This window comes from Hypanus sabinus, chromosome 4, assembly GCF_030144855.1.
Source record: "Hypanus sabinus isolate sHypSab1 chromosome 4, sHypSab1.hap1, whole genome shotgun sequence".
In the NCBI taxonomy this organism is placed as follows: Eukaryota; Metazoa; Chordata; class Chondrichthyes; order Myliobatiformes; family Dasyatidae; genus Hypanus; species Hypanus sabinus.
This window is the reverse complement of record NC_082709.1, coordinates 44,052,929-44,074,780: the sequence shown is the minus strand read 5'-3', so window position 1 is coordinate 44,074,780 and position 21,852 is coordinate 44,052,929. Positions and strand designations below refer to the sequence as shown.

The 21,852-nt window shown below is 41.0% G+C and overlaps 2 protein-coding genes across 3 annotated transcripts in view; one reads left to right on the top strand and one right to left on the bottom strand.

Annotated features, from left to right (window-relative positions):
* Window positions 1–11,092, top strand: part of hspd1 (heat shock 60 protein 1) — a 31,800-nt gene extending 20,708 nt beyond the window's left edge. For both annotated transcript variants that reach the window (XM_059966952.1, XM_059966951.1), the window contains exons 4-12: window positions 998–1,080; window positions 4,216–4,311; window positions 4,415–4,508; window positions 5,121–5,289; window positions 7,926–8,025; window positions 8,517–8,762; window positions 9,346–9,520; window positions 10,112–10,290; window positions 10,485–11,092. In XM_059966952.1, the coding sequence (XP_059822935.1) occupies window positions 998–1,080; window positions 4,216–4,311; window positions 4,415–4,508; window positions 5,121–5,289; window positions 7,926–8,025; window positions 8,517–8,762; window positions 9,346–9,520; window positions 10,112–10,290; window positions 10,485–10,640 (1,298 nt within the window). In that variant the 3' untranslated portion in view covers window positions 10,641–11,092. The remainder of the gene's footprint in view (window positions 1–997; window positions 1,081–4,215; window positions 4,312–4,414; window positions 4,509–5,120; window positions 5,290–7,925; window positions 8,026–8,516; window positions 8,763–9,345; window positions 9,521–10,111; window positions 10,291–10,484) is intronic.
* The window catches only part of coq10b (coenzyme Q10B), a 32,091-nt gene continuing 21,149 nt past the window's right edge, over window positions 10,911–21,852 (bottom strand). The window contains exon 5 of the mRNA XM_059966957.1: window positions 10,911–12,177. Coding sequence (XP_059822940.1) covers window positions 12,010–12,177 — 168 coding nt within the window. The 3' untranslated portion in view covers window positions 10,911–12,009. The remainder of the gene's footprint in view (window positions 12,178–21,852) is intronic.

Genomic DNA, 21,852 nt, shown 5'->3' with positions numbered 1-21,852 from the left:
TGTAATCAAGAAATTGGTACCTTTTTACACTCTACTGGGTCTTGTTTTAAATTTCAACCATTTTGGATAAATTTAAGACTTTTATTGGAACAAATTACTGGAGTACAACTTCCACATAGTCCATTGTTATTTTTATTAGGAGATATTGAAGGGACAATACCAAAACTTAAATTGAACAAGTATCAGAAAAAATTTATAAAAATTGCATTGGCAGTAGCCAAAAAGGCTATCGCAGTTAGTTGGAAATCTGATTTATATTTAACTATGGATCGTTGGAATAATGAAATATATAGTTGTATTCCATTTGAAAAAAATACGTATAATTTAAGAAATGAATATGATATAATTTTGAAAATTTGGCTCCCATACTTACAAAAGATAGGATTAAATACATAGGTCCTTTGAAGATAAAATTGTAGTAATTGGGGAAAGTAAAAAAAATAAATATCAAAATTATTTTGAACTCCGTGGAGCATGTGGGGATCCTCCGATATCCAGGCAATCTTTTTCTTCTTTCTTTTTTTTTCTTCTTTAGATAAGGGTTAAGGGGAGGGGGGAGGGTTAATATTAGTTAAAAAAAAAGAACATTTGTAAAAGGCAAAGCCCATGGTAGGGTGTAAGTGCAACATAAACAAATTTGCCTGCCTGGAGTTCTTTTGGAGCCTGATGCTGACTTTGGGGAAAGATACAAAAAGGTATATGTCATGAATTTTGATTTGAAATCTTCAGAATTAAAGAAAAACGTAAGCGGGTCAGCAAACATAACAAAATATATAAGAAAATTGCCATTTGATTTTCTCCCCCCCCACCCTGCTGTTGATCTCTTTTAATTGATAATTGAGATGGGCTGTAAAGGGAAAACTGCTTCAAGGTAAAGGTTTCATAAGTAGTAATGTTTAATTATGCTGATGTTTAAATGAAATAGGATTATTTTTGTGATGTGGATAAAAGCTCTAAATTATGGAGCTTTAGCAATTTATGCATTTTTTTCATCCAGGTGTGATGCTTGCTGTAGATACAGTAATTAATGAGCTGAAAAAAATGTCCAAGCCAGTTACAACTCCAGAAGAAATTGCTCAGGTATGTGTTTCGAGTAATAAATACATATGTTACTTTGAGAATTGGTTGGAATCTTTATTTTGTACGCTAGTCATCTGGACATTAAATTGGGGTTTGCAAGTCACTTTCAAGCATAAATTGCACACACTGTATAATGTTGACATTTACAGCAAAGATGTTCAGTGGAATGAAGTAGAAATGAGTAAGACTTTGACAGAGTAGATGGTGAACGACTGCTATAAATGAATGGTCTGAAAACAAGGTACAGCATGAGAGACGCACACAAAATGCTGGTGGGACGCAGCATCTATAGGAAGAAGCACTGTCGGTGTTTTGGGCCGAGAGGCTCTTACAGCATAAGAGATGTTATTTGTAATTGCTGTGAAGAAAAATTTTTCAGTCTTGAAACTTGGCACTCTTGATCCAAAAGGTCTGTGCATTTTGTGAGTTGGTACAATCCAAACTAATAGATAGTGCGGGAGTTGGGTGGATGGGGATAGGTATGATAACAGAACTGAGATTAGGACCAACCATAATAAATATCTGATCAGGCACAGAACACTGCCCCACAGTTGCTTCAATGAACTCTTGTTTGCTTTACACCACTTTCCAATTATGCATTGTGACCTTGAATCAAAATCCCATTCTGGTGCTATACCTTTGCAGATAAAAATAACTAACTGGTATCTTTCAGCTCATTGTTTGGGTGATTGCAAATGAGAGGACTTTCCTGCCCAGAAATGTTTTGAGAGGGTCATTTTTTTTATTTTGCATGCTTGCTGGTTGATTAAATTACATAGCTATCATAACAAGTTCTGTCCTGATGAAGGGTCTCGGCCAGAAACGTCGACAGTGCTTCTCCTTAAATATGCTGCCTGGTCTGCTGTGTTCCACCAGCATTTTGTGTGTGTTGTTGTTTGAATTTCCAGCATCTGCAGATTTCCTTGTGATAACTAACAAGTAATTTGTTTCACATTGTATTTTGTACACGTTCTCTGATATTAAATGAAAGAATTGATGCAAAGTTAATATATACATGTCCTTAGTGAAATGGTAACCCATCTTTTGTAGGGTGGTGAGTGACTATCGTGAGATCATTACTTATTTCACTTGTCTGTTATATCAACATATTTCTGCTTTACCGGTTCAGTCAGGCTGATTTCAAATGTGTGTTGGTTTCAAATATGTCACGGACCTTCAAATAAACCTTTAGATCATTGCAGAGTAGAATTTCCTGATGAAGTTGACAATTTGAGGGGGGGGGAACAAAAGAACAAGACCAATAATGCACCTAGGGATGGGAGCAGGGTAGACCACTCTGCCTTTCCCGTCTGTTAATTTTTCACCTCCTTGTCATTCTACCGCTACCTTAAAACAATTCAAATCCTCTATTCACTAACACAAGAAAATCTGCAGATGCTAGAAATCCAAAATGTAACGTACAGAAAATGCTAGAGGAACTCAGCAGGTCAGGCATCATCTGTGCAGAAGAATAGACAGTCAATGTTTTGGTCTGAGACCCTTACTCCGGACTGGGAAGGAAGTGGAGAATTTAGTAAGGTGGGAGGGGAAGAAGTACAGGATGGCAGGTAATAGGTGAAATCAGGAGAGTGGTGAAATAAAGAGCTGGGACGTTGATGAATGAGAGGGAGAAAGGGGAATCTGATAGAAGACACTTTGCTGAGCACCTCTGCTCCATCCGCCACAAAAAGCGGGATCTCCCAATGGCCACCCATTTCAATTCTACTTCCCATTCCCTTTATCTTTCACCAGTCAGTTTTTTAGCTCAAATCAACATGCACAACACACTGGAGGAACTCAGCAGGTCGGGCAGCATCCGTTGAAACGAGCAGTCAACGTTTCGGGCTGAGACCCTTCGTCAGGACTGAAGGAGGGGGCAGGGGCCCTATAAAGAGGAAGGGGGAGGGGATAGGCAGGAAAGGTGAAGAAGGAATGTAAGGGGAAAGCACTATGGGTAGTAGAAGGAGGCGGAATCATGAGAGAGGTGATAGGCAGCTGGAAAAAGAGGCAGAGTGAAAGTGGGATGGGAGAGGGAGGGAATTACCAGAAATTGGAGAATTCAATGTTCATACCAAGGGGCTGGAGACTCCCAGATGGTATATGAGGTGTTGCTCCTCCAACCTGAGTTTGGCCTCATCATGGCAGTAGGGAGGCCATGTATCAACATATCCGAATGGGAATGTGAAGCAGAGTTGAAGTGGGTGGCAACTGAGAGATCCTGTCTGTTGTGGCGGACTGAACGGAGGTGCTCAACGAAGCGGTCCCCCAATGTGCATCAGCTCTCACCGATGTAGAGGAATTCATCGAATTTTCCAACTTTAGGTAATTCCCTCCCTCCCCCTTCCCCCATCCCACTTTCACTTGATCTTTCCTCTGGTTTCACATTCCACCCTCCCCCCACCTTCTTTATAGGGCCCCTGCCCCCTCCTCCTTCAGTCCTGATGAAGGGTCTCAGCCCAAAACGTTGACTGCTTGTTTCAATGGATGCTGCCTGACCTGCTTGAGTTCCTCCGGCGTATTGTACGTTTTGATTTGACCACAACATTTGCAGTGTACTCTGTGTTAACTTCCTAGCTCTTTACTTCATCCCTCCCCCTCTCCCGGTTTCACTTGTCACCTGCTACCTTGTATTACTTCCTTTTCTTTCCAGTCCTTCGGTCTGGGACCGAAGTGTTGACTGTTTATTCTTTTCTGCGTGGCTTGCTGAATTCCTCCAGCTTTCCTTTGTGTTCACTGCTTTTTGGAAGATGAAAGCTCCTCTGTTTTACAGTGATCACTGGTTCTCCAAGGCCAGCCAGTGTAGTTCCCTCTTCAACATCTCCATCACTGGCATTCCATGTTCTAGGTATTGCCCTAGAATTCCCTTGGTACTGCTGATTTCCAGTAGCGTAACTTTAAAAAAACTTGCTTGTGTCGATAAATAGGGCCTCTTCCAAAGTTAGAATGATAGCTTCAAAGAAATTCTACACATTGTGTGATTCTTGTCTATTGCTATGTAGTTTTAAAGAGTTTTTGTTTTGCAGTATTGAAGCTGTTTCATTTTTACCTACTAGTATAATGCTTTTTACAGGAATCTTGGGTGTCTACAATGTGATTGTCTCGGTAACTAATGTTTTCCTGACTCTCTTTTTCTAGGTGGCAACTATTTCAGCCAATGGAGATAAGGATATTGGTGATCTTATCTCTGATGCAATGAAAAAGGTTGGACGTAAGGGTGTCATAACTGTCAAGGCAAGTATATGTTTGGCATATTTAACTACTGTACAAGGAGAAAAGTGTGGTGTTCACTTTTTAGTTAATTTTAATCAGTTTTGTTATGTGTTCTGTAAAACAGGACGGTAAAACACTTCATGATGAGCTTGAATTAATTGAAGGAATGAAATTTGATCGAGGCTACATCTCGCCTTACTTCATCAACACAGCTAAAGGTAGCTTTCAAGTCTGCAATCAGTTCCTGTTTTTATTTTTAGAATTTATTATTGAAGTACCTGGGGTGGGGGAACTACATAAAAGCTGAAGTGTGTTTTTCCCCATCCTCTTGTTAATACGGATTAGTTTCCTAATGTAGATCTCGGTGGGGGGGGTATGTCATATAAATGGTGTGTTGTCCATGTTGTACCACCTCGTGATGAGGTACAAATCCTAGAGGTGACCTAGGATTAAAGCTAGTTTCAGCTACATCCACATTTTGAGAATGAATATTCTTCCTGTAAGCATAATGAACCTCTGTAAATTGTGAACCATGAAGAGTTGCAGCATTTCCCATGTCTGCTGGACATTTCTCCATTCTGTTTTAAACCTGATTCAGTTGACTTAGCACTGTCTTGGCCACTTGGGGTAAATCTTTATATGTCAGTGTTTCAGCACTGAGAAGTTAATTCTGTCTGCCCTTTTTGCTCCCCCCCCCCCCCCTTCTCTGTGCTAAGTGAAGGATTTTGGTAATGTTAGGGCTTCATACTGGATTTTGAGCATACTAGTGTTTCCCAGCTGCTGAATTGATCAGATATCTAGAATATAAATGGATGTTTTAAATTTAACAGGACAGAAATGTGAATTCCAAGATGCATACATTCTACTCAGCGAAAAGAAAATCTCGAATGTGCAGTCAATTGTGCCAGCCTTGGAAATTGCAAATACACATCGTAAACCTCTGGTTATTGTTGCTGAAGATATTGATGGAGAAGCACTTAGCACATTAGTGTTAAATAGGTTAGTTCACAAACTTTAAGGTATGATTTATAAGACTACAAAACAACACATTTTGGTGTCTGCTTTGCGGGAATAGAGTTTTTATTTAAAATACAACAGGTCTGCTCATATTTAAGCATTTAATTGGGCTGGATTCTGAGACTCCTGAATCCAGGAAGTGTTGGTCCTGGTACACAGGCACCATGTAGGTGGCTGTCAATGTCCAATGGGGCATTGATATGCCAGCTGACAGCCTGTTGGATCTGACACTAAACCTGTGCTGGGATAAGCTACTGCAAGTGACTGTGGTCTAGTTAAAGTGGGCAGGAAGAAATAATTGGTTGGAAACCAGTAAGTTAATTTATTTGATACAATCCTGTTTGTTCAAATACTTTTAGTTATAATCTGTAAAAATGTTGTGGAACTACTTTTAAATTTTTGTGCCGGATATGTGCAAACAGTCTTGGTGATGGATTTGACAGATGTTGACATTAGAGTAGGGTCGCTGTAGCTGTTGAAAGCCATTCTGGGGGTGCACTTGCCTGCTTATCAACAGGAGGCAGTGCAACAAAAGAGTCAAGTCTGTGTTCAAGCTTTAATAAGCAAAGATTCACAGCAGTTTCCTGAGTTGGACACTCAACCATCAGGGAGTGCATCAGAAGAGCTACTTTTCAGGAAGGTGGTTGAGATTTTAAAGGCAAAGCTTTGTGACAGTTTCTCTGAATTGAGGAGCAATTGACCAGCAAGAGGGATTCATTTGAAAGGGCCAATTAAAAATAGCACAGGTGCAAGCAGAGCAGCCATTCTTTTGAATGTGTCAGTGCTTTGGCTCATTGGGCTTGGGTGAAATTCAGTTTCTCTCTTTCGGTTGTCAATTCCTTGTTGGTTAGGGCATAGTAGTTTAGTGAGAATGGCTTTGGGGCAAGTGTTCTGCACTGTGTATGGGATGTGAGAAGTTTGGGTGACCTCCAGAGCTCCTGAAAGAAGGTATTAAGGAGCTCAATGACCTTTAACTCCTATGGGAGACTGAAGAGGAGCTTCAGGCAGGTGATCAACCCAAGATTGAGGGAAATTGATGACTGTCAGGAGTAGGAGAGCAATTGCACAGCCAATGCAGAGGACATCTGTGGGCAAGAACCTCAGTAATAAGTATATGACTTCAGATATTGTTGAGTGGGACTACCTATTGGGGAGCCACAGTGACTGGGTCTGGCACTGAGTCTAGTGTGGCTCAGAAGAGCAGAAAAATGAAGAGGACTGTGGTGTTGGTAGAAAATTCTTCAGTCAAAGGAGCATAGACAAGATTCTGTTGCCTGGATACCGGGTGGTATGTTGCCTCCCTGGTGCCAGAATCAGGGATGTCTCTGATCAGGTCCATGGCATTCTCAAGGGTGAGGGTGAGCAGACAGAAGGAGGTACCAGAAGTTTCTTGAGATACATAAAATGTATGAAAGGTGAGAGTGGGTGAGACTGCTGGAAAACGTATGGGGGGGGGGGGGCAAGTGGCATCAATCTTCACTGTGGTAGGCACTAGCAGTTTGATAAACGTTCCAGCTGTCAGGGGTCATGAGATGTGTGAAGTTACCATTACTAGAGAGAAGGTTCTCGGGGAACTGAAAGGTCTGAAGATAAAGTCACCTGGACTAGATAGTGTACACACCAGGGTTCTGAAAGAGATGGCTGAAGGGATTGTAGAGGCATTAGTAATTATGTTTCAAGGATCACTCGATTTGGGAATGGTTCTGGAAGACTGGAAAATTTCAAATGTCACTCCACTCTTCAAGAAGGGAAAGAGGCAGAAGAAAGGAAACTATAGGCATGTTGGTCTGACCTCTGGTTGGGAAGATGTTGGAGTCGATTATTAAGAATAAGGTCTTGGGGTTTGTCATATGAAGAGTGTTTGGCTCGGCCTGTATTCACTAGAATTCAAAAGAATGAGGGTTGACTTCATTGAAACCTATCGAATGGTGGAAGTCCTTGGTAGAGTGGATGTGGAAAGGATGTTTCCTGTGGTGGGAGAGTAAGACAAGAGGATGCAATCTCACAGTAGAGGGGTGTCCTTTTAATGAAGAGGAATTTCTTTAGCCAGAGGGGTGAATCTGTAGAATTCCTTGCCACGTGCAGCTGTGGAGGCCAAGTCTTTATATTTAAGGGAGAGGTTGATAGATTCTTGATTAGTCAGGGCATGAAGGGATATGGGGAGAAGGCAAGAGATTGGGGCTGAGAGGAAAATTGCATCAGCCATGATGAAATGGTGGAGCAGGTTCAATGGGCCAAATGACCCAATTCTGCTTCGGTTTCTTGTGATTTTGTGTTTAGAGAAGCCTCTTTTACACTGAGCTTTACTGATGTGAGCCAGCCTTCTGGAAAATAATTGTACTTGGGCCACACTGAACAAAACAACTAATTTTCATTGCTGCATGCAAGTTTTGTAACTAGTAGCTCGGTAGAAAATCATCTCATTTGGATTTATAATATACTTTAAAAATTTAAGTTGGTTTTTGTATAGAATGATGAAATACTTTGAGGTTAGTTAGGTGTTTAGTGTTTTTGTGGAGATGCAAATAGCACTGTATATTTAAAACATTTGCTGTGTTGTCCATATTGTCTATTTTAATTGAAGTGTGATAAATGTTTTTTTCGCTTCTGATCTACAGGTTGAAGGTTGGCTTGCAGGTTGTTGCTGTTAAAGCTCCTGGATTTGGTGATAACAGGAAGAACCAACTAAAGGACATGGCCATTGCCACTGGTGGTACAGTACGTAGTGTAACACTATTTTCAGCAAAAATAGATTTGCATAGAGGATATTGCTTCAGCACAAAGATTAGCTTTCTTTGTCACATGTACCTGTGAAACAAAGTGAACTGCATTGTTTGCATCGGGTAAAATCAGAAAGGATTGTGATGGGCAGCCTGTAAGTGTCACCACGCTTCCAGCACCAACATAGCATGTCCACAACTCACTAACCCTAACCTATACGTCTCTGGAATGTGGGATGAAACTGGAACAGCTGGAGGAAACCCATGAAGTTATGTGAATAAGTTACAGACTTCTTACAGACAGTGGTGGGAATTGAACCCTAATCTGTATGCTACCACGCTGCTACTGCTTTCAGTAACTTTCATGAATGATCCAAAAATTCCTTTAATTTTGCAAAGATATGTGCATCTAGTGAGCAAGAAAATTAGTGCATGTTTGTGAATAAATTGGCTTTAGTAAAGCCAGAATTCCAACTGTCGTCTTCATAGGTATTTGGAGATGAGGCGATCGGCCTCAACGTGGAAGACATCCAGGCTCATGACTTCGGTAAAGTTGGTGAGGTGGTGGTCACCAAAGATGATACCATGCTGTTGAAAGGAAAGGGTGACAAGGCTGAAATTGAAAAGCGCATTGAGGAAATAACAGAAACATTAGATGTTACCACAAGCGAATACGAGAAAGAAAAGCTAAATGAAAGGCTGGCTAAGCTATCAGATGGTGTGGCAGTGTTGAAGGTAAGAAATATTTGTAAATTTAATAGATATTACATGCACTCCAGTTTATAATTACCATGAAAATGTATATTTGTTTTGACTTGATGGTCATTACTCTGGGATTCATGTTTAAAGGGGAAAGAAATTTCAACTTTGCCTTTAACCAAAATTTCTTACTTATTTTAAGAAATGTGACCAAACAGTAATTGCCATAAATCTGGAAGCCTAAACATTCAAATATTTTTTCTTTGGGTTGCTTACTAGGAAGAGAAATCATAAGTTAGAAGGCTGGGAATTAGTCTGGTTAAATATCATTAGGAAATTTTCCATAAATCCTGCTAGTTTCTCCTGATAGGGAGTCTAACTTGGTCTCTAATGAGTAATTTATGAACCTTGTGAACTTTTGAATATCCACAGCCTTTCAAGGATGGAGGGTTCCAGAAACTGGAATGGATTTAAAATTGGTTTTGGTGTGGAATTAAGGGGAATGAGGGTTGGTGTCGGGAAAATTTAGAATGAATTATTTAACCTTGTAGCTCCTTTTAGTAATCAGTGATGGACTGTTCAAGGTATAAAATTCAGTCTTATTTTGCTGTGTATTTAGATTGGTGGCACCAGTGATGTTGAGGTGAATGAGAAGAAAGACAGAGTAACTGATGCACTTAATGCTACTCGAGCTGCTGTGGAAGAGGGTATTGTTCCTGGTGGTGGATGTGCTCTACTGCGGTGTATCCCAGCACTGGAAGCTCTCAAACCAATTAATGAGGATCAAAAAGTTGGTGGGTGATTTTAATATTCAGTACAGAGAACCAAATGCTCCTCATATTACATTTTGTATTAAATGCCAACTTAATTATGTCTTGGTATGTTTTATTACATGTAACTTGTACATAAATTGTACTCATCTTTATATTGGGTTGAATTAATTAAATAGTTTGAACAAATGGGCCCTGAATATACTAAATGTGGATTGACATGGTGCATCATTTTGCCAGTTACTTAAGTGATTGATGATTTATCTACATTCAGAGGCCCACAAGCTGCCATTTTTTAAAAAAAATTGCTTCAGAGCTTTTATCTGCTTTGGAACATTCTGCTTCAGTCTGGTACATGGAGTTCAGAAAAATAGGGCTGTGGGTAACCCTCAGTAATTTCTAAAGTAAGGACATGTTCAGCATAACTTTGTGGGCCAAAGGACCTGTACTGTGCTGTAGGTTTTCTATGTTTCTGAGGTGCTTTGAAGCCATTGGTTTATGTTCAGCATTTCAAATGTTTGCCCAGTTACTTGCATTGCTGTCTCTTTAGGTTCAGTAGGCCTTGTGGAAATTGTATGCAGTTTGTGGTAAAATATTTTTACATTGTTTCAACAGGAATTGAAATTGTTAGTAAGGCTCTGAAAATACCTGCCATTACAATTGTCAAGAATGCTGGAGCTGAAGGAAGCCTAATTGTAGAAAAAATCTTGCAGAGTCCACCAGACATTGGCTACGATGCAATGGCTGGAGAATTTGTTAAACTGGTGGAAAAAGGAATTATTGATCCCACAAAGGTATGTCTGTGTCACAGAATATGCTGAGTACTTTATGTATTTAACTCTGTGTCTGTTTATCATTTTTTTAAATTTTCTAATACATCAGTAAAATAAGTAAACTTTTCAATCCACACTACATTTTTTGATGATTAATTTTGTTGAAGTAGAGTTCTAGTTAGTATCTGACCGTGTAACGTAACTCTCATTTCCAGGTTGTAAGGACTGCCTTGATGGATGCAGCTGGAGTTGCTTCCCTCCTAGCAACAGCAGAAGGTGTAGTGACAGAACTTCCAAAAGATGACAAAGCACAAGGAATGGGGGGTATGGGTGGCATGCCTGGAGCAGGTATGGGAGGTGATATGTTTTAATGTCCTTGCTGCAGGATTTTCAATGACCTAAGGTGACTGACTGTAGTATGGGTTTCGGTTGAAATACTGCTGCACTAAAAGACGAGACACGGGGCTATGAACCAAGTGTTGCAGAAACTGGGTCTGTCATTGAAATACTTGTAATTAAGTTAGGAGCTCAGTTAGGCTGTGCTGGATCTCATAACTTGTTTACTGCCCACATTGTCAGTGCTAAGAATTGTAATTTATTTTGTATTCTGAATAAAATCAACATTTGTACATTCCTGGAAGTACTGAATGTGAAGACATTACTATTGATTTTATTGTAACAGTATTGTGCTGACAATTGTTTAAAGGCACAGGTAATAAATGATCAAGGGAGGTTTTCTGTGAAAAACAAGACTGATCTGTATGCCATCCAGTACAGTACAAGATCATGTAACATTGCCTTAAATAAAAGCAGATAAGTTTTATATTGTGATGCATAAGTTTATCAGTTTGCTTTCCCAGTTCTGCATGATTATAAACTACATTAACATTTAGAACAAATAACCATGCAAGTTGACTTTCAATGCAAATTGAAGTTTCATTTACTTCCCATCACCCTGTCATGTACAGAATCATAATTGCTGGAAGTATTTTGCCCACAGTATATCACGTTATGATAGACTGGTTTGAGAAGGAATATTTTCTGGTTGATCCATTTAAAAGTCACTCTGCAAGTGACCTTGCTATAGCAGCAGAAAGAGGTTCTTTTTATACCCAAATGCCTTCACAACATTTGAGCTGGCTACAGCTGAGAAAAAGCAATATGAACAATTCAACAATGGTGGGTAAAAGCCTAAACATCTGTTCATTTAAATTACTAATTTAATTTTTCTGGTGCCTTAAATTAGACCATTTATTGATTTCCACTTTTGTAGCTTAATTACAGAGTGCCTTGTCACAGCTGTGTTGAAAAAGATGATGATAAAAACATCTAAAAATATTTATGAAAATATCTTCATGTTTGGCTTTAGAAAGTATCTTTGACACACAGGGAATAAGTGTTTGATACTAAAATCACACTAAATTACCTAAATGGCCCAAAACAACACATGGCTGTCTTTTCCACTTGCACAACTTAGTATGGCCAGTCCATCTTAATAAAGCACAATGTGGAAAAAATTACATTTAGTTACAACTGAATTATTTGCACTTTATATACATGTATACTTGTATGTGTCATCATGTAACACTCAAAAAGCTTTTTCAATAATTACAGTGCTCAAGTGTTACAAGTAGGTAATGAAAGTCACTCCCACATCCGGAGATGTGGAAATGTGCCACACTAATAAATAAATCTATACAACTTTCAAGGGGACCTACAGTGGTTCCTCCCAGCTTTTATTTACGTGTGATGCACTTCATGAATAATAAGTTCTCGTGGGATGTTGGTTTCTGGGCCATACAACTTCTTTGCTCTTCTTTCAAATGCTGCTACCATCTGTTTGACAACTTCATCAAAAAACATGGTGGCCAGCTGAGAGTGCAGCAAAGAACGGAATTCAAAAGAAATCTGTGGACAAGAAAATAAAGTTTAGGTACCCATCACAAAATAGGTAATATTAACAACAAAAAATGCAGAAACCCAAAGTTAAGTACATTTATTATCAAAAGTATATAAATGTAACGCACTGTAAGGATTCACTGCTAATATAGTGGCTTATCTATAATGTTCACTGCTGCGGTAACGGTTTCTCTGTCGCAGCAATGTTTGAGTAATGGCTGGAGATAACAGGACTGGTATGCATGTTAGCCAATCAGAGATTGTTGCACTGGCTTGCGAATCTGGAAAGAGGTCTTTCAGTCTTTGTCGAAGACAGATGAGGGAAGACACACGTGGAGAGAGCTGGTAGACCACTGGATGGTGGACTGGGATCTGAGGGCCTGAAGTTCAGGTACAATAGGAGGAGATCGATGGTGGAAGAATGGCAACTGAGTGAGCTCCAACGTGCACTTTTGACTTTTCCTTGAATTGGGCCCTTTTTTAATTTTCATTATTAACCCTACATTCAGATTAAGATTCTTAAGGTTCAATTATTTAATTACATATGGTGTACTGTCTGATATTTTGCATTACAGATTTGTAACTGGGTAGTACATTAGGCAGCATCCACACAAACTTGATTTTTCAGTTTGGCGGGGCCAAAGGCTGTTTTCCCCTAAATGAACACGAGCTGGCCAAGCCTGAGGGTTACATACACAAAGACAATCACCTGTTGTGCAAACAATTTTTTTTTAAAGTAAACAAATACTCCACAAAACATGAACCACAGAGTTCCCTGAAGCTGAATCCACAGCTACAGAGCCGGTTCAGTGCCGAGGCAAGCAAAGCCTCGAAGTATCACAGATCAGTGGCCTTCAGGTCTCATGACCCAAGTCAAACACAAAAGGTCCACACTAGATCTCCAGAAATCCGTCTCATGCAAAGTGGCAATTCAGGACCAAATTTGAATCACTGAAGGAGGATGCTTGATAACTAAGACTGCTTGAATGTTACTACCTGCTACAAAGTGAAACCAATAAACAGTAAAAAAAAAGGGCTTTGTTCCTGGATGAGTTCAATGTCTTTTATGCTAGCTTTGACCATCAAAACATGGAGGCTCTGTCATAAGCTTCCACCATCCCCAATGACTCCATTATTTCAGTCCTCAAGAGAGACACAAGCGACTCCTACAAGAGGATGAACCCACATAGAGCAACTGGCCTAGATGGGGTACCTGGCTGAGAACTAAAGACCTGTGCTGGTCAATTGGTAGGAGTATTTAACCCAACACCCAACACTGCCAATGCCCCTCTTAGACACAAAATACTTTACGGCCCTTATAGTGTAAAAAACATTTCTACCATATGCTAACATGAGAGATGATTCCGCTTTTTAAAAATTTGTGTTCGGTATCAGTGTGATCCTTGAGCTTGATGGATCTGAGGCAATGAAATACTCGGCAGTACAGAAATGGATGGAATCCCTGGATGCTGCCATTCAGCTGTTTAATTATGTAACAGATTTACCCCTGAAGCCATCAGACTACCAACCTACTGCCCTCTGCTGTGCCTATTGTCTTGTTTATTATTTACTGTAATGCCTGCACTGTTCTGTGTACTTCATGCAGTCCTGGGTAGGTCTGTAGTCTAGTGTAGTTTTTGTATTGTTCACGTAGTACCATGGTCCTGAAAAACATCTTGTTTTTACTGTGTATTGTACCAGCAGTTATGGTCGAAATGACAATAAAAAGTGATGACTTTTAGCAAGAGTTGTGACAGCAAAAGTTTAAGCTCCAAGCAGTTTACTTTTCTTCAGTGCACTGAAGCGTCTTTCAACAAGGTAGTTGGATGGAAATCCAATGAAGAGCAGCTTGGCTCTTCTCCAAAGACCGGGAAACGTTGTCTAGCCACATTCCACAAATGCTGACATTCTTGAAAAGAATTTTTGTTTCTTCAACATTCTGAAATTAATTTCTTTTTGCAAGCTCTCTTCCTATTCTTACATCTTGCAAATCATTGTCTGTGAAAGAGTGCGCCATATTTTCCATGCAGGGAAACAGAACATTCTCCCAATGTTTTACTTATAGATTTCCAATCCTCCGATAAGATGCGGATGGTGCACTTTTTGCCTGGATTAAATTGAAATTCTCACCCTGCAGTTTCATATTTAGAATGTTCATTCTCCACATCTCCATGTAGAAGTTCAGTCGTATTTCCCAAGCTCTTGACAACTTTGAGCAAAAGTTCAACCAGTATCAAAAAGATCAGAAAAACATTTGAAACAGCAGCCTTTTGAAAGCCAATGCATTTCAGCGTGAAGAAGCAAGCGTTCAAACTCTTCATCATCTTGGCATAATTGGCAAAATATCCTGCTATTTAATGGATGAGCTTTAATTTTACTGATAGCAGATATCACAAAAGTCATGCTGTGGCAACCCATTTCCTGGCACATCCGAACTGGCTCACAATTAGATAGCCTACGGGGGTTTGCGAGCAAAGAGCTTTGGAGCCTCTGCGCCACGGGGGGCAGGTTGAGGGAGGCTGAGGATTTCGAATAAAGTTTTTTCCTTCGACTGCAGTTACCGACTCCGTGTCGTAATTTTAGCACTGCGTGTAGCACACTGCTACAGTGCCTGATAAAAGTTGTAGGCTAAGGTTTTTGGCTGCGAAACGTTGACGATGATTTATAGAATGGATTGCAAACAGACTTGGATTTTCTTTTTTCATAGAAGTCACTAAACCAGCATGGCGACCTGTCATATATGGTGCTCCATCTGTTACAGAAGAAGTCATGCTCCTGATCAGAATACTTTTATCCTCTATATACATTGAGCTCATCATAGATTGATTCGCCATTGATATTCGTTTTTAACTTTCTACAAAAGGGACTCTCAGTAAACTTTTCTATTTTTAATAAGCCTTACATATGCCATTAGGAATGCCTCATCTTGCACAGCTGACTCTTCCAGTTGTATCTCAATCCTGTTTTTTCCTGCTCGACGTCTTCACTCATTTCGTCAATACGACAAGCTACAGAGTTATTACTCAAAGGGGAATTCATTTTAAAATACTGGTATCTATTTTGATAACAGTGGTGAGCACTTCTGTTACAGCTGGCATTATTAATCTTTCACCAATTGTATGAGATTTTCCAGAACTGGAAAATGTTACTTGGAAATGTTATAAGCAGCAATGAAGAGCATTTTAAGGTCATTTTACCTTTCTTGGCAATTGACTCAAGTGTGGAAAGCTTTTCAAATGCTTTTTTCATCTTCTGGAACTGAGTAATATCACAAGTAGCCTTCTCAGAGCATCTTACGGAAGTGTTCTTGCAATCTTGGTGGTTTCATGGCTTCATTAGACAATATAGTATTACAAATAAGACACCTGGGGCATACTGATCTGACAGGTATGGAATAAAACCATACTCCATGTAGAGTGGTGCAACAAAGTTTGTGAACCCTAAGAATTTTCTCTATTTCTGCATAATATGACTTAAAATGAGATCAGATCTTCATGCATGTCCTAAAACTAGATTTTTTTAAAAAAACAATTAAAAACACAATAACATTATAGTCGTTCATTTATTTGTTGAGAAAAATTATACAATTTAATGAATTTGTTGGAAAAAGTATGTGAACCTCTAGGACTATCAGTTCATTTAAAGGGGAAATTTGAGTCAGGTGTTACAATCAATGGGATGACAATCAGGTGTGAGTGTGGGCCTTGCCCTATTTAAAGAACAGAAACTTGGGTCTTCACTATCGAAAGTCTGACCAGCACCACACAGGTTTTTGGATGTGTGCCATGACTCAATCAAAGGAGATTTCTGAAGACCTTAGAAAAGAAGTTGCTGATGCTCACTAGGCTGGAAAAGGATACAAAATCATTTCTCAAGAGTTTGGGCTCCATCAATCCAAGGGAAATCCAACACCACTGTTACTCTCCCAAGGAGTGGCCAACCAACAAAAATCACTCCCAAGAGCAAAGCATGTAATATCCCAGAAGATCACAAAGAACCCCAGGGTAACATCTAAGGAGCTACAGGCCCCTCTAACATTGGTTAATGTCAGTGTTCATGAGTTTGCACACTGAACAACAATGCTGTGCATGGCAGGATTGCAAGGAGGAAGCCATTACTACTCTCCAAGAAGAACACTCCGACCTGCCTAAAGTTTGCTGAAGACTGCATGGATAAGCCATAAGGTTACTGAAAGATGCACGAGTCCAAAATAGAACATTTTGGCTTAAATAAGAAGTGTTATGTTTGCAAAAAGCAAACACTGCATTCCAGCACAAGTACATCATCCCATCTGTGAAACATGATGATGGCAGAGTCATAGATTGGGCAACACACACAAAATGCTGGAGGAGTCAGCAGGCCAGGCAGCATCTATGGAAAAAATGTATAGTCAATGTATCAGGCTAAATCCCTTCAACAGTACTGGAGAAGAAAAGCTCAGGAGAAGACTTGAAAGGTAGGGGGCAGGAGAGAGAGAAACGCCCGGTGATAGGTGAAATTAGAGAGGGAGGGATGAAGTAAAGAGCTGGAAGTTGATTGGTGAGAGACATGGAAGAAATAAAAAAGCGGGGAGGGACACCAGAGGGAGATGATGGGCGGACAAGGTGAGAGGGGGATAAAGGGGATGGGAAATAGTGAAGGTGGTAGTGGGGCATTACCAGAAGTTTGAAAAAAAATCAATGTTTAGGTCATCAGGTTGGAGGCTACTCAAACAGAATACAAGGTGTTGTCCACGACAGTGAAGGAGGCCATGGATGGACAATTTTCAGAAGGCATTTGATAAGGTCCCACATAGGAGATTGGTGGGTAAAATAAAAGCTCATGGCATTGGGGGGGGGGGGGGGGGAAGACATTGACATGGATAGAAAACTGGTTGGCAGATAGAAAGCAAAGGGTAGCGGTGAATGGGTGTTTCTCAGAATGGCAGGTGGTGTCTAGTGGGGGGTCACAGGGCTCGGTATTGGGACCACAGCTGTTTACGATTTAGATGAAGGCATTGAGAATAACATCAAGTTTGCTGATGATACTAAGCTGGGTGGCAGTGTGACATGTGATGAGGATGTTAGGAGAATTCAGAGTGACTTGGATAGGCTGGGTGAGTGGGCAGATACTTGGCAGATGACGTTTAATGTGAATAAGTGTGAGGTTATCCACTTTGGGAGTAAGAACAGGAAGGCAGATTATTATCCGAACAGTGTAAAGTTAGGTAAGGGAGAAATACAAAGAGATCTAGGAGTCCTTGTTCATCAGTCACTGAAGGTGAATGAGCAAGTGCAGCAGGCAATGAAGAAAGCTAATGGAATGTGGCCTTTATTACAAAGGGAATTGAGTACAAGAGCAAGGAAATCCTCTTGCATTTGTACAGGGCCCTGGTGAGACCACACCTGGAGTATTGTGTACAGTTTTGGTCTCCAGGGTTAAGGAAGGACATCCTGGCTGTAGAGGAAGTGCAGCGTAGATTCACAAGGTTAATTCCTGGGATGTCAGGACTGTCTTACGCAGAGAGGTTTGAGAGACTGGGCTTGTACACGCTGGAATTAAGGAGATTGAGAGGGGATCTGATTGCAACATATAAGATTATTAAGGGATTGGACAAGATAGAGGCAGGAAATATGTTCCAGATGCAAGGAGAGTCCAGTACCAGAGGGCATGGTTTGAGAATAAGGGGTAGGTCATTTAGGACAGAGTTAAGGAAAAACTTCTTCTCCCAGAGAGTTGTGGGGGTCTGGAATGCACTGTCTTGGAAGGCAGTGGAAGCCAATTCTCTGGATGCTTTCAAGAAGGAGCTAGATAGGTATCTTATGGATAGGGGAATCAAGGGATATGGGGACAAGGCAGGAACCGGGTATTGATAGTAGATGATCAGCCATGATCTCAAAATGGCGGTGCAGGCTCAAAGGGCCGAATGGTCTTCTTCTGCACCTATTGTCTATTGACATATCAAAATGGGAATGGGAAGTGGAATTAAAATGGGCAGCCACTGGGAGATCCCACTTGTTCTGGCAGATGGAGCACAGATGCTTGGCGAAGGAGTCTTTCAAGCTACTTCGGGTCTCACCGATGTACAGGAGGCCGCACCAGCAGAACCAAACACAGTAAATGATCCAACAGTACTCTTGCAAACCATTGTCTGTGAAAAAGTGTGCCATACTTTCCATGCAGGGAAGCTGAGAACATTCTCCCAATGGGATCATTGAAGTGTCGCCACACCTAGAAGGACTGTTAGGGACTTGAATGGTAGTGACGGAGGAGGTTGCACTTGTTCTGCTTGCAAGGATAAGTGCCAGGAGGGAGATCAGTGGGGAAGAATGCATGGACAAGGGAGTTGCATAGGGAGCAATCCCTGTGGAAAACAGTGAGTGGGGGCGGGGGGAGATGTGCTTGGATCCCGTTGGAGGTGGTGGAAATTTTGGAGAATTACGTGCTGGACAAGTTCCTCTCCCCTCCCCTTTTTTTTCCTTTTATGGCCCCTTCTATCTCTTCCAGCAATCAACCAGCTCTTTATCTCTCACCTGGTGGTTCTCTCTCCCCTCCCCCCCCCCCCCCCCCACCTTTTAAATCAACTCCTCAGCTTTTTTTCTCCAGACCTGCTGAAAGTTTGCAGTCCGAAATGTCATCTGTACATTTTCCCCCATAGATGCTGCCTGGCCTGCTGAGTTCCTCCACTATTTGTGTGTGTTGCTCAGATTTCCAGCATCTGCAGATTTTCTCATTTGTGGCGTGGTTTGGACATGCCTTGCTGCCTCAGAACCAAGGCAGCTTGTCACCATTGGTGAAATAATGAATCCTGAATTGTGCAAGCAAATTCTACAGGTAAACGTCAGGGTGTCCATCCGTGAGAAAGTGGGTTGTGCATCAAGACAACGACCCTAAACACACAAGTCAATCTACCAAAGAATAGTTAAAGCAGAAGAAATTTCACGTTTTGGAATGGCCAAGTCAAAGTCCTGACCTTAATCCTACAGAAATGTGGAATGACCTGAAGAAAGCAGTTCATGCAAGGAATCCCACCAACATCCCAGAGTTGTAGTAGTTTTGTAAGGAGAAACGGCCCAAAATTCCTCCAAGCCAACGTGCAGGACTGATCAAGAATTACTGGAAATATTTGGTTGAAGTTATTGCTGTACGAGGGGGGGAATCGTCACACCAGTTACTGACAAATACGTGTAATATTGGATTTTTCTCAATAAATAAAAAGTTTAAGGTTTTGAGTGTTATTATTTAATTGGGTTCTCTTTATCTAGTTTTAGAATGTGTGATCACATTTTAAGTCATATTATGCAGAAAGAGAAAATTCTAAAGGGTTCACAAACTTCTGGCACATTATATGTAATATTGTATTGATGCACTCTCTGTACTTTGTTTCTCAGCAGGATTAGAATTCAAGGCTTCACCGCCTTCAAACTCAGATTGTGCCCTACATATTTATCCATCATTAATGGGACTAAAAATGAACACAAACTGGGAATCGAGATCTGATGCTGACGATGGCAGAGAGTTGACACGGAAGGAACTATGGTAGCGGTACATAAAGGAATGGCAAGGCAAAGCCTGCAGAGCTATGGTTCTTCCTGCATTCCAGTCCCGCATCCTTTTATTTGGAAGTGCCTGCTCTACTAAGTCAGTCAGGTATCGTACCTCAAGTTAGGGTGCCACTTACCACCTCCCCCTCAAGGGGAGCTCAGATCTGTGCCATGTGGGAACTCAGGAAGGCTAACATCGCCCCTGAAGACTACATGTGCAGGAAGTGTGTCCAGCTGCAGCTCCTGATAGTCCGCATGGCGACACTGGAGCTGTGCACGGACTCACTTTGGAACATCTGAGATGCTGAGAATGTTGTGGTTAGCACATTTAGTGAGTTGGTCACACCGCAGTTTAAGGATCTAAGGAAAGGTAGGGAATGGGTGACCAGCAGGAAGAGTAGTAGCTGGGATGTAGTACGGGAGTCTCCTGCAGTCATCTCCCTCCAAAACAGATATACTGCTTTGGAGTCTTTTGGGCAAGATGGCTCATCAGGTGAAGGCAGCAGTAGCCAGGATCATGGCACCGTGGGTGGCTCTGCTGCGCATGAGGGAAAGAAAAAGAGTGGCGGAGCTGTTGTGGTAGGGGAATCAATCCATGGTAAGGGGAATAGAGAGGAACTTCTGTGGCCACAAACAGGACTCCCGTATGGTGTGTTGCCCCCCTGGTGCAAGGGTCAGAGATGTCTCAGAGAGGCTGCAGGGCATTCTGAAAGGGGAGAGTGAGCAGCCAGCTGTTGTTGTGCATGTAGGTACTAACGATATAGAAAGAAGTGGGATGAGGTCCTACAAGCTAAATTTAGAGAGCTAGGAAATAAATTAAAGAGTAGGACCTCAACTCTAGCCAGAGTTGGAGTAACAGGATAGCTAGAATGAATATGTGGCTTGAGCGGTGGTGCAGAAGGGAGGATTTCAGATTCTTGGGGCACTGGAACCGCTTCTGAGGGAGGTGGGACTGGTACCATCCAGACAGTCTACATCTGGGCAGAGCTGGGATCAATGTCCTAGGGAGATTGTTCGCTAGTGCTGTTGGGGAGGTTTTATACTAATATGGCAGGGGGATGGGAACCCACACAGAAAAGAAGAGGGAAGTGATGCAGAGACCAAGCTAGAGTTAGTGAAGAAAAAAGTAAGAGTAGAGTGCATAGAAGTAAAAAGCAAAAATCGCACAGGTCACTAGATTCTAAAAGGACAATGAGTATAAGGGCACTTTAACTAAATGCCCGTAGTATTAGAAACAAGGTTCGTGAACTTGTGGCACCAAGGCAAATGATTTAGTGATCATTACAGAAACCTGGTTGCAAGGTGGAGATGACTGAGAATTAAATATCCAAGGGTATCAGGTAATACAGAAAAATAGGCAGGAAGGCGAAGGAGGTGGGGTGGTGCTCTTAATTAAGGATGAGATCAGGGCAATTGTAAGAAATGATATAAGATCTATGAAGCAGAATGTTGAGTTCATCTTGGTAGAGATTAAGAATAGTAAAAGGGAAAAAATATCACTGATGAGTGTTGTCTATAGGCCACCTAATAAAAATATTGCAGTGGCAGAGGCGATTAACTAAGAAATAACTGAGGCTTGTAAGAACGGGACGGCAGTTGTCATGGGGGATTTTAACTTCCACGTAGATTGGATGAATCAGGTTGGTCAAGGAAGTCTTGAGGAGGACTTCATAAAATGCATCCGTGATGGCTTTCTTGAGCAGTATGTTAGTGAACCTACAAGGGAAAATGCTATCTTAGATCTAGTCCTGTACAATGAGACAGGTAAGATTAATGATCTTGTAGTCAGGGATCTTCTTGGAAAGAGTGATCATAGTATGATTAAATTTAGCATACAGATGGATCTAAGATCTAAATCTAGTGTATTATGCTTGAACAAGGGAGACTGCAACAGGAAGAGGGAGAAGTTGGCTAATGTGGATTGGGAGCAAACTGTCCTATTTGGTAGGACAGTTGAGGAACAGTGGAATACTTTCAAAGAGATATTTCACAGTGCTCAACAAAAGTATATTCCAGTCAAAAGTAAGGACAGTAAGTGTGGGGAGAGCCAGCCTTGAATAACTAGGGAAATAAAAGATAGTATCAAATTAAAAGCTCATGTGTACAAAGTCACAGAGTAGTGGGAAACTGGAGGATTGGGAAATTTTTAAAAAGCAACAAA